This window comes from Cyprinus carpio, chromosome B7 (genome assembly GCF_018340385.1).
Source record: "Cyprinus carpio isolate SPL01 chromosome B7, ASM1834038v1, whole genome shotgun sequence".
Classification (NCBI taxonomy): Eukaryota; Metazoa; Chordata; class Actinopteri; order Cypriniformes; family Cyprinidae; genus Cyprinus; species Cyprinus carpio.
This window is the reverse complement of record NC_056603.1, coordinates 6435973-6453478: the sequence shown is the minus strand read 5'-3', so window position 1 is coordinate 6453478 and position 17506 is coordinate 6435973. Positions and strand designations below refer to the sequence as shown.

Below are 17506 nucleotides of genomic sequence, written 5' to 3'. Positions count from 1 at the left end.
ACAGTTGCAGTGTTGGAGGCAGAAAGCACTTACAGCTTTGAGTACACTGATGAAGAGAAACCGAAAAACACTGTCTACCACTGTAGATATTCCACCAAGAAAGCCAAGTGGGGATGTTGACATCACCATCGTGCAGAGCCGTGTTTGACTGCCCTGACACCGGCACAGTGAAGATCACTTGCAAGAACGGCAGTGTGTTTACAGTAACTAAACCAAGGCCCCAATACAAAGGCGTCACGTTACACTGATTTCAAAGTGAATACTAAGAAGCTGATCTGTAAGGTTAAAACAGGACTGTTTCTTGGTTGGGCTTTATTTGATTTACCAGCAATGTATCATTTTGATTTACCTTTGATTTGTTCTGACTTCCACTGGTCCAAATGACTCTTTGCTCAATGTTTTTAAAAAAGAAAAATATATACACAGCATTGTCGTTTAAAAAGATAATCTTTTCTGATTCTGTTATAAAAATATTCATATAGCTTCATTTAATTTTGTAATCATCGCTAACTAACGAATTATGTGATTCTCATCATATACGAATTTCAGATGTTTGACTCAAATATTTAATAAAAGCATTGCATTTTAAATGAACCCTGTGTGGTAATGAACTTGTAGCTCTATATTTAATGGTGTTTGTTTTATCGCATATAATTATTTAGTTTGAAGTCAGTACAGCGTAGACCTAGTGTACTACAGGATGAGCGTGATTTCACCAAGTACAACATGTTCCTGGAACAACATTCCAATCAACCAATCAGAATTGGTTATTATTTTATATTATCCTAATGTACTATTATATACATTTTCAATAATAATAATAATAATAATAATAAAAACAATTAAATTTATATTACTTTACCTCTCTAATAACGCCTCAGTCAGGTCAAAGAAATGTTTTTTAGTTGCTTTAATGTAACACTCGAAGTCTCTATAGTATCTATACAGAACCCCGAATGACAGGATTGTTTTTTTTCCTTATTTTTTTTTTTTATGTTATAAAAAAATATGTCCGCATATTTTGTAGTAGGCCTATAACTTTTATACTCGCTCACGTATAGCACAGAGAGTGAGAATGAAAATAATATTTATGAATGAATTATTTGACCAGAACTATAAGACTATCAGAGGAAAAAAATAAAGACAATAGTTACACCCCCATTTTTTCACAAAGAACAAACAAAATTGTAAATATAGCTGCAAGCAGCAATTATGGGACCAAGCACTCCAGCGGCAAGTTGAGGAGCCCAAGCATGCATGGAGCGTCAGACCAAATGCAACAATGAGCAATAAAAGCAATTTTAGGATGATTGTAATTGAAATGGATGGCCGACAAATCATAAATACAAACCTCTCTAGTTAGCATGATTTTTGGCTTTCAAGTGGTGACCAATAGGTGGCACTGTTATCAATCGATGTGATGTGTTTTCTGTGTGAGGTGACAATGACACACACAAAGTTTGGTGGTCAATATGCCAAAGCACTGCAGAGATACCGCTACAAGTGCCATTTTGGCATCATGCCTCAATTCGTTGCTGTGTTTTTGGTCTATCGACACAAAATCCCCAAAGTCTGAAGATCATCTGGGCTCGTTTTGGGGAAAATCGACCAACTGTTGCGGGGGGATGGGGGGAAGGAGTTCGAAAAAGGACATGACGAGAAAACGTAGGTTTCAACATAAATCAAAATGTTAGACAGGAAGTTCAGCTTACTCTGGCATATTTGGTATCTATGTTGTCTGCATAAGCCACGGAATATTTTGAGACCAGTTTCATTGCACTAGGCTACTGCAATAAAATTTATTAGCATTTTTATAAATGTAATTATTAAAGGTTTATGAATGGTTTTATATTACTCTTGACCAATAGGTGGCGCTGTTTACCAAATTGATGTGGCATGGTCACTGTGAGGTGACAATGGAACCTACAAAGTTTGGTGCAAATATGCCAAAGCTTTGCAGAGATATAGCCTCAGAATCATTTTGGCACCGTGCCTAAAATTTGTAATGGTGCTGTATGAAAACGGTTTTGTCAATCGACTCGAAATGCATAACTTTTTGTCAGCCCAGTCTGAAGATGATCTGACTCGATTTTGGTGAAAATCGGACATACAGTTGATGAGGAGTTAGAAAAAGTAGGAATTTAACATAAGTCAAAATGGCGGACAGGGTTCAGATTTCCCACTAAAAATTGATATGTCTGTTTGTCGGCACGACCCAAGGAATATTTTGAGACCAGTTTCATTACAATAGCCTAATGCAATCAAAGTTATTAGCATTTTTTGGAAATTTCATAATTAAAGGTTAATGAATGGCTATTACTCTTTGCTAATAGGTGGCACTGTGTACCAAATTGATGTGCCGTGGTCAGTGTGAAGTGACAATGGCACATACAAAGTTTGGTGTAAAAACCTTTACAGAGATACAGCTCTCAGATGCAGTTTGGCATCTTTCCAACAAATTCGTTCATGTGCTAAAGGAAAACCAGTTTGTGTATCCATACCAAATCCATAACTTTTTGCCAGCTTTGTCTGAAGATGATCCAAGCCAAATTTGGTGAAAATCGGACCAACGATCTAGGAGTTCGAAAAAGTAGGTTGTCAACATGAATAAACAATATCAGCCAAAACACCTAAAATTCTTATCCCCTAACAATTAATAAACCAATCTATTTAAATGCCCCCGCTAACGGATACAATAGGTGCTTGGCCCCTAATAATTAGTAGAGATGTATTTATAAAACAAATCAAACTAATAAAAAATAAAAATAGCTTACATACCAAACTCTTTCATTCAAAACTACAACCATCATTGCTTAAATAAAGTTTAAATACACTACTAGTTTAAAATCACAGTATAACATAATTTGTGTAAGCCTATGAAACACCAATTTCTATTAATTATAGTTTAATTTACATTAATACTAGTTCCAATGACAGCCCCACTTTGCGCATGCACATTAAAATCCAATCTGTATTGGATCTGATCCAGCTACGTCATCGTGCTGCAGGCTGCAGCGAGGACAGATTCTATATTTTCCGGGATTTGTTATGTCACAAATATCGACAAATGGGATGAGAACTGGTTGAGCTGCACTAGAGAAGGCTACGAGTGTTATCACTATGTCAGAGACATGCTAGCTTTCCCAAGGAATCCGGGTTTAAATCACATTCAAATTGATTTGATTTTGATGCAATATTTACAATGAAGTTCACAGGCGGCTACGGAAAGGGACATGACATTTCCTGACCAGGTTCCAAGTGAAGCCAATCACAACACACACTGGCCCAGCTAACCAATCACAGCACATTTCGTATTTCAGAAGGCGGACCTTCATTTGATACAGGAACTATTTGAGCTGTTCATGCCAGAGTGAGGAGAGAGGTGTTGTAATAATGTAAAATATGTGAAAAATAATGTTTTTTTCAAACAACATACTTCTAGTACATAGACACACCCAAAACAAAATCAAGACTTTGTAAAAGAGCATAACAGGAACCCTTTAATAAGAAGACATTTCCTACTTAAATGCTCTTGCGTGAAGAGAAACGTGGCAGATTGTATGTGGCTCACTCAGGGCAGGGTCTATGCTAATACGGCAGTGTCCATCAACAGTCGCAGACGGGGCTCGTAAAATGTGACGTCATCTTTCACAGATTCTGTGATGGCTAAGCTCCGAGACACTGCTTATGATTTATGGGGATTAATATAATGATTAATATTTAAGGGGATAAATATATTAATATATGTGGATTTTTATCATTATAGGGTGGTAGAATCATAAAAAGTGAACAATTTCTTAATTTAAAAAAGGACATATATAAAGAAATAAGTATCACAGTCTATGATAAATATGCATGACCTGTTGAAATGCATCAGAAAATTATTACATGTAAGTTTCAAACCTCGTTTGAAATTGTCACATTTGTGTCATTAAAGTGTCAACAGTGCCAAAATATGTTAACACCAATAAGCATTTTCTATTATTTTTATTTTTTTTTACATAATGCACACCTCTTTAAATGTGACCTAAATATTCAAAGTTAATACTGGCTGGTACTGTACAGTAAAAAGTAAGCACACTTCAAGCTCTGCTGTCACTGCTGCTACACTGCACTACAATGTGCATAAATAATTACTTAAATTGGAATATAGATATATGAAATGATAAAAAAATACTTTTAAAGATACTTTTTAAATCTGAAACTACAATTTGCCAGTATGTGGTGCCAATCCACTGTCTTAATAAGTGAGTCGCTGAGTCATATATTCCATCGATTCTTTCAAAACGGCTGCTTCATACAGGAATGAAGTAATAAACTATTTTTATGAATGGATCAGTTCGAAACACAAATTCATTCAGTAAAGAAAACACTGCTGGTGTGTTGCCACTGAGATGCACAACATGTTTTTTTCTTTACTGAAATGTGCAGAGAGCATTTTTAGCTCTAGAAGTTATTTTAATGCACATGAAAACTCAGTGATGATGCTCACAGGGCATAGTTCTATAAAACATTCGGGGTTTTAATTAGGCCTACTGAAAAACATTCAGAACTTCAGCCCTCTTAGCCCACCCTTAGCGGCACCCCTGCATAAAATTTCTACAAAGACACTCATGCACACACAGCGTAAGGTGGCAGAAGCAGAAGGGGATTCACTGTTCTGATTAAGAGTTGACTCAGCAGACAACACTCATGCTGACCATCTTTCACTCAGCTGTTCATTCTGCATTGATGAAAACTGCTAAAAGTGTCCATAAATGAGCAGTAGTGATTCAGAAATTCTTTGTAACATAGATGTCTTCACACTTCCCTTTTCTAAGACTGGTAACATTTGGCAAGACCACTTCTCTTGCCCTGTCTGAGAAATGACTCATATATGTTTAAAGTGATCTGTGTGAAGTCTTATTCAGATTTATAGCATTAAAATAAATCAGCCTTCATTCAGTCCTGAAATCTGAAGGTCATCTTTTCTTTTCTTTCTCTCTTGTGAAGGTCATCTTTTTCTTTTCTTTTCTTCTTCTTTCTTTTAAAAAAAATATATGATCATGTCATCTTGGTAAATTTCACTACGTTTCTAAAGAATATATTACAAAACTAAGATTGAGTGCGGCATTAATGACACAAAAATGGTTAATTAATTTTTTTTAAATAATAATACTAATACTAATAATAATAATAATAATAATAATATTCTTTGAAGATTTGCAACTTAAAGCTAAACAGAGATAAGCAGAAAAAATAATGGGGAAAAAAAAACATTTTTTTAGAGCCAAAAATGACTTTTTAGGGTCAAAATGAATTGTTGATGCTTGTGTGATTTTCTTTTGAACCTTAGAATATATGCGTGCATTTCCCTGTACCATCATTTATATACTGTCAGTTTAATTTGCTCTCTTCTCTTCTTTCATGACTCTTTACGGAAGTGTGTGTAGAGTATCATTTTCTCATTTATGTATTATTTTTCTTATTCTGTGTAGTGATTGTGCATTAATAGATCATAATTCATCTAACCTCAATTCCAACAAAATTGCTCTGTGAGTATCATTTTCTCATTTATGTATTATTTTTCTTATTCTGTGTAGTGATGGAGTGAATCAGTGAATCACTGTGTGTTTAATCTTCTTATGCTTTTGATCAGTTTTTTATTCATGCTGCTAATAATCTGTGGCAGAATATCAAATCACTCAGTTCATGATATCTGTGTGTGACAGACAAACATGTGCTGTAGTTGAATGGGATCAGTGTATTTATTACTGCTGGGTTCAGTCATACAATTTAAGGCTTGTTAAGACCATTTCATGCTGCACGGACCCTTATAGAACATGTTCAGTCGGTGGAAAGAAACAAACACATTCAGGGGTGACACACTGATCCAATAAAATACGATGAATGTGTGTGTTTTTCTGCTGGCTGCCGTCTGTCAATGCACTGTGGCCTTAATGGTTCATGTTGAATTGGAAATGTCGTTCTGTAATCAAGTTTTATTTATTTTTTTTTATTTAAGTGTTGTCTTCAGTAGATCTTCATTAGCCGATATGAGTGCATAGCCTTTACCTGTGACACTGAACTCTCAGGCCCCGTTTTCATTTTAGAATGAAAACCAACCTCGTCTACTGCGTTTCAGAAACGATCTCCGTTTACACTACACAACCTAAAACGCATTTCACGTGACCATTCATGCAGGTACAGCCATAGATATGAATAGGTAGATGGCCTATTATTTAGATTGTGGACGCGTCTACATGCTTGGAGTGATTGAATGGGGAATCTACCTATACATCTATATGTACAACCACTGATCTATAATAGAGATATATATATTTATCGAGAATATATATCATATATAGATCAGTGGTTACAACAATGCGCATGATGTTATTGTTTACACGGTCATCAAGGATACGCAGAGCGAATGTGGCCAGCCATGCCATCTTTTTCAAAAGTCTCCGTTTTGGTCCGTTTACACTGAAACGCAACCCCGGAGTTTTCTAACTAAAAGCATTTTCAAAAGTCTTCATTTTCGAGGGCCGAAAACGTCAGAGTAGTGTAAACGATAACCGTAGCAAAAGTTATGTGTTTTAAAACGAAAACGCACTAATGTAAACGGGACCTCAGAGTCTTGGTTTAGGTTTTGTCATTCTTGAATTGTTGATCAGCGGAAGAACAGGGGTGTAGATCACGTGGGGGACGTGTAAATAAAGTATATGAATAATGCAGTGCTAATTGACATAGCATTCATTACAGTATAGAAACTATTCTGCCTTGTGTGATAACAAAAAAACATATGTGATAAGTGTTTTGTAGTATATAACCAAATAATTATTATTGGTTAGTGTCCCCAGCAGTGTATCTGATTTCTTAGTCAATTAAAAGCTAGGAATAAGAGAAAATTAAAACTTTCCTAAACACCAATTTATTAAATCAATACTTTTAACCAATTTAAATAAACATATTCTGTTCACCAATTTATTTGATCCAAAATACAGCAAAATAGTAAAATTTTTATTTTTTTTATTTTACTATTTAAAATAACTTTTCTATTAAAATATATTTTTAAATGTCATTTATTTCTGTGGTTAAAAATCTAAATTTTTAGCATCATTACTCCAGCCACATGATCCTTCAGAAATCATTCTAATATTCTGATTTGCTGCTCAATAAATAAATAAATTAATTAATTAAAATATTATTATTATGTTGAAAACAGATTAGATTTTTTTCAGGTTTCTTTGATGAATAGAAAGTTCAGAAGAACAGCATTTATCTGAAATAGAAATCTTTTGTAACATTATTAATGTATTATTTTGATCAATTTAAAGCATCCTTGCTAAATAAAAGTATTAATTTCCAAAATAATTAAATAAATAAATAAACAAATAAATAAATAAATAATTACACTGACTCTAAGCTTTTGAATGGTAATAGTTTCATTTAAGATAAATGCTGATCTTTGAATCTTTCTATTCATCAAAGAATCCTGAAAAAATAAATGTACTCAACTGTTTTAAATATTGATAATAATAGAAATTAAAAAAGGTTTCTTTCTTTCTCTGAGCTAGCAAATCTCGCATATTCGAATGATTTCTCGAAGAGATCATTTGTTGACACTGAAGACTGAAGTAATGATGCTGAAAATACAGCTTTGATCACAGGAATAAATTACATTTTAAAATATATTCATATAGAAATCAGTTATTTTAAATTGTACAAATATTTCACAACATTACTGCTTTTGCTGTACTTTTGATCAAATAAATGCAGGCTTGGTGAACATATAAGAGACTTTAAAAACATTACAAAACCTTACTGTTCAAAACAAAAACTTTTGACTCGCAGGTTATATAATATATATATATATATATTATATATATTATATATATATTATATAGATATATATATATATATATATATATATTATACTATATATATATATATATATATATACATACATACACACATACACTCACCTAAAGGATTATTAGGAACACCATACTAATACTGTGTTTGACCCCCTTTCACCTTCAGAACTGTCTTAATTCTATGTAGCATTGATTCAACAAGGTGCTGAAAGCATTCTTCAAAAATGTTGGCCTATATTGATAGGATAGCATCTTGCAGTTGATGGAGATTTGTGGGATGCACATCCAGGGCCACGAAGCTCCCGTTCCACCACATCCCAACGATGCTCTATTGGGTTGAGATCTGGTGACTGTGGGGGTCATGTTAGTACAGTGAACTCATTGTCATGTTCAAGAAACCAATTTGAAATTATTCGAGCTTTGTGACATGGTGCATTATCCTGCTGGAAGTAGCCATCAGAGGATGGGTAAATGGTGGTCATAAAGGGATGGACATGGTCAGAAACAATGCTCAGGTAGGCGCCGTGGCATTTTAAACGATGCCCAATTGGCACTAAGGGGCCTAAAGTGTGCAAGAGAAAACATCCCCCCACACCATTACACCACCACCACCAGCCTGCACAGTGGTAACAAGGCATGAGTGGATCCATGTTACATCATTCTGTTTACCCACCAATTCTGACTCTACCATCTGAATGTCTCAACAGAAATCAAGACTCATCAGACCAGGCAACATTTTTCCAGTCTTCAACTGTCCAATTTTGGTGACTCGTGCAAATTGTAGCCTCTTTTTCCTATTTGTAGTGGAGATGAGTGGTACCTGGTGGGGGGTCTTCTGTTGTTGTAGCCCATCCACCTCAAGGGTTGTGCGTGTTGTGGCTTCACAAATGCTTTTGCTGCATACCTCGGTTGTAACGAGTGGTTATTTCAGTCAAAGTTGCTCTTCTATCAGCTTGAATCAGTCGGCCCATTCTCCTCTGACCTCATCAACAAGGAATTTTCGCCCACAGGACTGCCGCATACTGGATGTTTTCACACCATTCATTGTAAACCCTAGAAATGGTTGTGCGTGAAAATCCCAGTAACTGAGCAGATTGTGAAATACTCAGACCGGCCCGTCTGGCACCAACAACCATGCCACACTCAAAATTGCTTAAATCACCTTTCTTTCCCATTCTGACATTCAGTTTGGAGTTCATGAGATTGTCTTGACCAGGACCCACACCCCTAAATGCATTGAAGCAACTGCCATGTGATTGGTTGATTGTGTGTGTGTGTGTTTTTTTATATAAAACTTTTTTATATAAAACTCCCATACATTTAAAATATTATATATATATATATATATATATATATATATATATATATATATATATATAAATTACATTACATTTCTGTCCCCCTCACTTCTGAAAGATGCTGTGAGGTGGCTTGTTAGAATATCGTGTGTAGATGATGCTGTGAGGTGGCTTGTGGTTCTGCATTCACTTCAAACTCTGTTTAGTGATGTTAATGACCACAACTGCGCCAATTTCCACGATGCAATGATGATATGCAAAATACTCCAAGACCTGCAATCCGCTTGTAAAAACAAATAGAGCTGATCTGATAGAATAGAGATGACAGAGTTGAGCTTGTAGACCAAAGGTAGAAAGAGCGGTCATGGTTTACTCTCTGCTATGTGGTTTTAACTGCTGTCACAATACTCATGTCAACATAACTGCAAGATCAGTGATTTATCAAAAATAGTTACCACTCTTAAAGTAATATTTACACAATAAAATTAGTGTTCAGTTAATGAGCCTGTTTTAATTCTCCCACCATATAATCAGCATAAAGTGATGATTAACTATGCTGAAAGTCCTTCTCAAATGCATTTAAACACGCCCAGTGGTAAAAATCACATTATCTGTAATGTTGTATACATGTCTGTCTGGTGGTTCTAATATGCTTAATATGTTTTTTTTTTCTTTTTTTTCTTTTTTTTCTTTTTTTTTTTGACAAACCATGTGCAAACTCAACTCCATTGATGAGTATTTTTTTGCAAGTGCAGTATACGAAAGGCAGTATCAAAAATTAGGTTTGAAACCACGCCTATTTCATATCAACACAAACAACTAAGACATTGTGAAAAACTATATTCAGGTGTGCTATTAGTATTCTTCTTTTAAACTAAAAAATAGGACAGTATATTTTCAGTCTACTTTTTATATACTTTTTTAGAAATGTGCTTTATGTACCTCTCAGAAATACACTTAAAATGACATTTACTGTAAGTATAACTTATACACTTATACTTTATTATTTGAGCTATACTTGTGCTCCAAGAATATTGTCATTGTTATACAGTAGGGGGTGCTATTACACATCTTCTGTACAGAATTTCCAAAACACAAGCGAAGAAGAAACCGAAAAACAACAAATGCTTCCACATGTTTTCTAACATGATCATCAGACATAAAACAACATCAAACCTACGTAACGTTATGGAATAAAATATTGACCCATGAAGAGGTAATAATGACTGTCAAGCTTTGGGGTGTTGATCGACTCCATCTACGTTTTGATTATAATCTTTTTTATAATTATTATCTTTTTTCAGCTTTTTGTTTAAAATGTTGTTGATTATAGTATAATTTAGAATTCAGTTTTCCTGTACAAAACAAAACAAATAAAATATTAGTCTAAGACTATACTTCAAAGTGTACTAAAATGCATTTATTAAAAAAGTATTTAATTTGTAAACTATCAGTACACCTATATGTTCACTTCTAGTATAGTTGAAGTACAAACTAAAAGCATATAGGTAAACTAGTTGTGTATTTAAAGTTTACTACTGTTATACTTAAAGTATACTTAAAAGTATACTTTTATATACTAAAATGTAGTACTGAAATATACTGTACTAGTAGTACACTGATATTTGTATACTTACTACATAAAGTAAACTTCAAAATATACTTGAATTTTACTCAAGTATACTTAATAAAATAAGCTTGAAGTATTCTTCTTTTTAGTAAGGGACTAATTCTGTCAACTTGCGAGGCAGGGCTTTTCATATTATTCTGTCTATTGGTCATAGGTTGGTATTTACAATGTGTTTTTGTAATGTTCATAAATCAATCCAAATAAACCTCATAAAATCACTAAATCAATGGCCAGTCACAATCAGATGAGTTTTAAGGACTAAATTAGTGACTACAGGGGGACTTTAAGCATTAAAATGAATGTGAAAAGTTTAATATATGGCATTTTGAAGCAGCATCATAAATAAATCAATGTGATTTTGTTTTTGTTTGTTTTTTTAGTGTTGATTTCCAACATCTCCCCTGGATGCACTCAAGGTGATTCATATTTTTGTTTAAATCTTAACTTGGTTTTTTTTTTTTTTTTGGTTTTTTTTTTTTTTTTTTTTTTTTTTTTTTTTTTGTTTTGTTTTTTTTTTTTTTTTTTTTACGGTAAAAACTGAACAAGAGTATTTTTTGAGCCATTTTGCCTTATTGTACAGATGAGGTGACATTATTCTCCTCACCTTTCAGCCATCGGACATCAAAAGGAAACTTAAAAGTGTAAGAATATTAACGAATTAGTTATGTTTATGTATACGCGTACTGTTTAATGTTTGAATTAATTTTGACAAATTTTGTATTTCCCTGCTTTATATTCCAGTAAACACTGCTAATAGGAATTAGAAGTGAAAAGGGGAAAAAATACAAATATCTGAGAGCAGACCACAAATGTGCATTGTCTGTTGTCTTTTTCATATTAATACAGAAGAATACAAGAAAATAATAATAATCACAACAAAGCTTTTGTGACACATGTTCTTGTGATACTAATGTCAAACAAAAACACAAAGCGTTACTTTATTTAACTGAAGGAAAAAATAGAGCATGACAAAAAAAGTACAGCTCATACAATCAAACTGACGCAAAATGATTATTGTAGCACAAATGCAATATTTGAATTTAAAAATTTGAATTTAAAATTCTGTCATTAATTACTCACCCTCAAACCAGTAAGACCTTTGTTGGTCTTTGAAACACAAATTAAGATATTTTTGATGAATACCGAGAGCTTTCTGACCCTGCATAGACACCAACGCAACTGAAATGTTCCCAGGTCAAGAAAGTAGTTAAGACATTGGTAAAATAGTCCATGTGACATCAGGGGTTCAACCGTAATTTTACGAAGCTACACGGATACATTTTGTGTGCAAAGAAAACAAAAATAATGAATTTATGCAACAATTCTTCTGTTCCTCATCTCGTTTGCAGCAGTGCACCACCATTATGTCATCTGCATGTAAACAACTTATGCGTGTGTTCAATGTAAGCAGCAGAATGTGCATTATATTTGTCACATGGAGTATTTTACCAATGTCCTTGCTACGTTTCTTGATTTGGGAACATTTCAAGTGCATTGCTGTCTATAGAGGATCAGAGAGCTCTCAGATTTCATCAAAAATATCTTAATTTGTGTTCCGAAGATGAACGAAGGTCTTGCGCGTTTGGAACGACATGAGGGTGAGTAATTAATGACAGAATTTTCATTTTTGGGTGAACTATCCCTTTAAATAGTTTCATGATTAACATACATGTTTTGTTGTTGTTGTTCAGTTCTTCCAGAGAGACCTAAACCTCTTCTGACTGTTAAGCCTGAACCATCACAGATATTCATTGGAGATACAGTCACTCTCACATGTGACATACAGGGTGAAGGTTGGACATACACATGGCAGTGTGGAGGTAGAGAGCAGGCCTCTAAGGAGAAAGAGTTCAACATCACTCTAGTGTCCAAACAGAAATGCAAGTGTTGTGGCAAGAGACAATCAGACACCTCTGAATGGAGTGATGAAGTGACGCTGACTGTGCTGTGTGAGTCATGATGATTTTGCCCAAAAATATGCTAACCTCTGATTCCCAGAAGGAACTTGCTCACTTTTATAAATCTAACAAATAATTTTGTGTGTCATTTATCTAACATTATAATGATCTTATATATTAACTTAAGGCCAACAAAACATTTACTTTGTGTTGAATTAATAATAGCAATATGAGATTTACAGTATAGGCTTGACTCATTGCAGATAACATGAATCCAGGTCATTTTCAACCAGAAATTTCAGCCTAGCATGCCCCTGGTGACTGTAACATGTTATTAATTTAAATAATAATAATGTATAATAATTATTAGTATTATTAATATTATTATTATTAATGATATTTTCAACTCAAAAGTAAATATGCATGTAATGTAGGCCTTTCAAAAAATTTAATATCATTGTAAATAAATGAATAAATCCAATTAAACTTACTAATGCCTCCCCCAGTCTTATTTTGCATAATAAGTTGGTGAATCTGTGTTTTTGCAGATAAGAGTAGCCTAGAAAAAAAAGCTTCTTTAAATGTTAAAGACCATATCATCCTAAAGAACTTATTTATTGAAATAGTTGTTTGTGTTAGAGTTTAGGGTTCTTTATTCCTGCCTTTTTGTTTTTCAAATCTGCAACTGTTAAAGCACCTCATTATTGATTTTCTGGAGCTCAATCATCCAACACTCTCAACAGATAAATTATTTAATGTCTGTAAGTTTTAACTTTCAAATTGTAACTTGTTTCCCACTGGCTTCACAAAGGCCAAAATTGGCTAAAATGGACAGTATGTGATCCCTTCACAGTGTTAAAAGGAAAAAGTTATATAAAGTCATGAGATAAAAAAAAAAATAAAAATGAAAAATCCAACAATGGATTATTAAATGGATACTCCACCCCAAAATGAAAATTTTGTCATTAATTGCTTACCCTCATGCCGCTTTGTTGGTCTTCGGAACACAATTTAAGATATGTTGGATGAAAACAGGGAGGCTTGTGACTGTCCCATAGACTGTCAAGTAAATAACAGTGTCAAGGTCCAGGAAAGTATGAAAGACATCATCAGAATAGTCCATCTGCCATCAGTGGTTTAACCGTAATGTTATCATGTGACGTGAACACTTTTTGTAAGCGAAGAAAACAAAAATAACGACTTTATTCAACAATTCCTTTGTCAACAGTCTCCTCTGTGTCTCTCCATATCACCGTATGCTGTGTATGCTCTTCTGTGTCATCTGCGCCACAAGGATACAGAAGAGCATACGCAGCATACGGTTGTTATTTTTGTTTTCTTAGCTTCTCTTCACTTCATAATGTTACGGTTGAATCACTGATGGCAGATGGAGTATTCTGATGATGTCTTTCATACTTTTCTTGACCTTGACACTGTTATTTATTTGGCAGTCTATGGGACAGTCACAAGCCTCCTGGTTTTCATCCAAAATATCTTAGATTGTGTTCCAAAGATGAACGAAGCTTTTACGGGTTTGGAACAACATGGGGGTAAGTGATTAATGACAAAATTTTAATTGTGGGGTGGAGTATCTCTTTAATTTAATATATATGTTACTTAGTGGAGAACAGGAAAGAAGTAGGCCTACCCATATTAATTTTTGTTTTGTTTTAACAGTAAAACAGTATTACAAATATACAAAAGGTATTTTGTGTACTTCTAAGGATCAATGCACTCATTTATTTTACGTAAAAATTAAGAGAATATTAAAAAGTAACACTATTTACACTTAGTGCAAATAGCATCTAACCACTGTTTACACTACCGCAAAGATTATTTTTTTTTACGCTAAATAGCACTAATTAGCATATATCACTATTTGCACATATAGCATCTGCCTTACTTTACTCATAATAACAGAAAATATGCTGAAAGGTGTAGAAAAGTTTAGACATTAATATAAATTATTAAAGTCATAAGTAGTCATAAATAATGACAGAAAGTTGTTCATTAACTCTGAATTGTGAAATATTTACAGACAAACCCAAAGTAACTGTAAAGCCCCAGAGTTCAGTGTTCACTGGAGACACAGTTACTCTGAGCTGTGATGTGGGACAGTCAACTGGATGGACAATTTTCTGGTTCAAAGACTTCAAGATAATAAAAACTGGTGATGAAAAGGAAATACTGAGTAATGTGAGTATCTCTAATGGAGGACAGTATGCATGCAGTGCACGAAAAGGAAAGTACTTCACAATTCAAAGTCAAAGAGTTGTGGTAACAGTAAGGGGTAAGTGCTGTTTTTATTTTTTATTTTTTTTACTGGGCAGTCTAATTTTGAATTTGCTATAATATTGTGCAAATTCATGTAATCTATCAACAAGTATCAAGTAAAGTCAGTTAAATGAAACTTCAGTTAATCTTAAAAAGCCTTGTGTCATTTAGACAGCTTAAAACTATGAAAGCTTTTCAAACATGTGAAGTGTGTCCTGCAATCATTACAGAGAGACCCAAGCCTGCAGTGCGAGTTCAGCCTGATGGACGTGTGTCCAGAGAACAGATGGTCACTCTCACATGTGACATACAGGAGACAGACGTCAGCAGCTGGATCTACAGCTGGAATAAAGATGATTCAGAGATTCATGTCAGTCAGTCACAGGAATACAGAATCAATTCAGTTAATGAATCTCACACGGGTAATTACAGCTGTACTGGAAACGAGACCCAAGGATCACGATACTCACACACCAGTGATAAAGTTACACTGACCGTATCAGGTGAGTATGAGAATCTCATTAACCTGACTACATGAGCAAAAATGAACAGAATGTGATTCACAAACAGGTCCAAGCAGCATCAAATTCAGACACAAATCAACTTGATTTGACCTCCATGGAAGAATTACTGCTCACTTAGATTAGCGTATCCTGTTAAACTTATATTCTTTAACAAAACAACAAGTCCTATTAAATCTCATAACATCATGAAATTGTCTGGTTCTATTTTATGTTTTTAAGCTCCATCAACAGTTCTCAAACTGCTCAGTTTTCTGCTGGCAGCTACTCCATATCTGCTTGTGTCCATCATACTGGGAGTCAAATGCTACAAAGCTCATGGTGAGATCCCTCTCTTTCTCATCTGTTCTGCTATAGATGGGTTTATGATCTATCGTTGTTAACTTTTATAAAAAGGTCACTTATTCCAAGTTTGGGTGTTTTACAGTTCAAACTGATGAGACTGATCAGTATGCTGTTACAGAGGAGTAAAGGTCTACAGCTGTGATGAATGAATGCCAACAGTATTCAGTTTTTCTGTTTAGCAGTATTATTGGGTCTGAATTAGACAATAATCTCTAAATTCAAATTAACTCTGCTTGAATCACATTGGTTTACTCTTTTAAATCTTTGCATTACACACTGTAAAACTTCTAAGCCAAATTCTAACAGAAACATAGCATTAAAAACAATGCATTGCATCTTGTTTCCTTGTGTCAAAACTACTGCATTGAACATGCCTGTCTGAGTGCCTTTTATTTTTTTTTAATAATGCAATATGATTTGAGATTCTAGTTCTTAATAAGCCTCTTTTGGAATCATCCTTTTCAAGGCCCTACATGATTCAGTCCTAGGGATATGGGGACCTCAATGAGGCTCCATATTCAGATCATTGAATAATACACATTTTCATTGGTTGAAAACCAAATGTTGGTCAAAATCAAAAATGTGAACCAGGGAAGTTTCTAAAATTTGGAAAGGAAAACCTCCTCTGGGCTTATATCGAAATCCTCATACATTTTTCTTTACAACTCAGAGTTTAGTACTAATTCTTGAGCAACAGGTGCACTTATTGCATTGATTTAAATAGGATAAACTTGTTGATAATCATATAAAATCATAAAAATACTTAATGATCGGTTAGTGCTCGGTTAGTGTATTGATATAAAAATACTTAATGAAAATATATTCTTTCATTGTTATTAACAACATTAAGTGCATTATACATTTTTTTTTTAATTTTATTATGAATAATTTATTGCTATTGTGTAAATAATATGTAATCATCTAATTACAAGTACTTAATTTTTGGAATCTGATTACGTAATCCAGATGACATGTAATCAGTTAATACACAGCTCTGTCTCCCACTCCCCATGAATCACTGCAATGAATCAGTTCTTTACAAAAACTGTTTAGCATCACTTTCTGAATCGGTTAGTGCTCGGTTAGTGATCATTTGCATAGTTTGCTATGACTGTTCTCACTTCATTAAACTGAAATGCAATGTTTAGAACAGAGAACGAAAATAAGGCTGGATGAAGTGGACCTACGAACAGTATGAAATGAAACCAGTATATATCTTTTGGCAGCGATGAAGGAAGTCTTGACGAAGATCAAAGCCTGTGTGTACAGTGTGTAAACAACTCTGTAGGTAAACCAATAGATTACCAACACAGTGAAAACATCCAAAGCTCTGATAGTGTCATGGCATTCTTTAAAGCTATTGGAATAGCATGCAAACAGCATGGTACATATTAAAATATCAGTAGTGATTTGTCTTTAATAGTATTCTCAACTATTTTTCACTTTCACATGGGGTGCTATTAGGACTTGTTTTAAAGATTTTCAGTTTGTTTTCAAAAAATAACTATAAACCCACAGTTAAGATTAAAGATTAAGCTGGGTAAGCTTCCTTTTCCTTAATTTCTAAACAACTTTGTCTTTAGCAGGATCACAACTGTCAAACCTGAACATTGTTGTAGTATTTCAGTCAAACATATTTTGTGCTATTTTTGTTGATGATCTGTCCTGATTTATAAGTAAA

At 33.9% G+C, this 17506-nt stretch overlaps 2 protein-coding genes across 2 annotated transcripts in view; both read left to right on the top strand.

Moving 5' to 3' along the window:
- LOC109093089 (protein mono-ADP-ribosyltransferase PARP15) overlaps positions 1 to 17506 on the top strand; it is a 619635-nt gene that overhangs the window by 531269 nt on the left and 70860 nt on the right. The gene's annotated exons all lie outside the window — the stretch shown is intronic.
- LOC109092626 (carcinoembryonic antigen-related cell adhesion molecule 5-like) lies at positions 114 to 16285 on the top strand. The gene is made up of 5 exons (XM_042726724.1): positions 114 to 192; positions 12479 to 12736; positions 14724 to 14975; positions 15190 to 15462; positions 15703 to 16285. Exons 1-5 carry the CDS (start codon positions 114 to 116, stop codon positions 15861 to 15863), a joined length of 1023 nt encoding a protein of 340 aa, XP_042582658.1. The 3' UTR covers positions 15864 to 16285.

Excerpts from the sequence above, each read along its gene's own strand:
- LOC109092626 (XM_042726724.1), top strand. The coding sequence starts at position 114 with ATGTTGACATCACCATCGTGCAGAGCCGTGTTTGACTGCCCTGACACC. Across the intron at positions 193-12,478 it reads GATCACTTGCAAGAACGGCA|TTCTTCCAGAGAGACCTAAA; the intron begins GTGTGTTTACAG and ends GTTGTTGTTCAG. Across the intron at positions 15,463-15,702 it reads AGTTACACTGACCGTATCAG|CTCCATCAACAGTTCTCAAA; the intron begins GTGAGTATGAGA and ends TATGTTTTTAAG.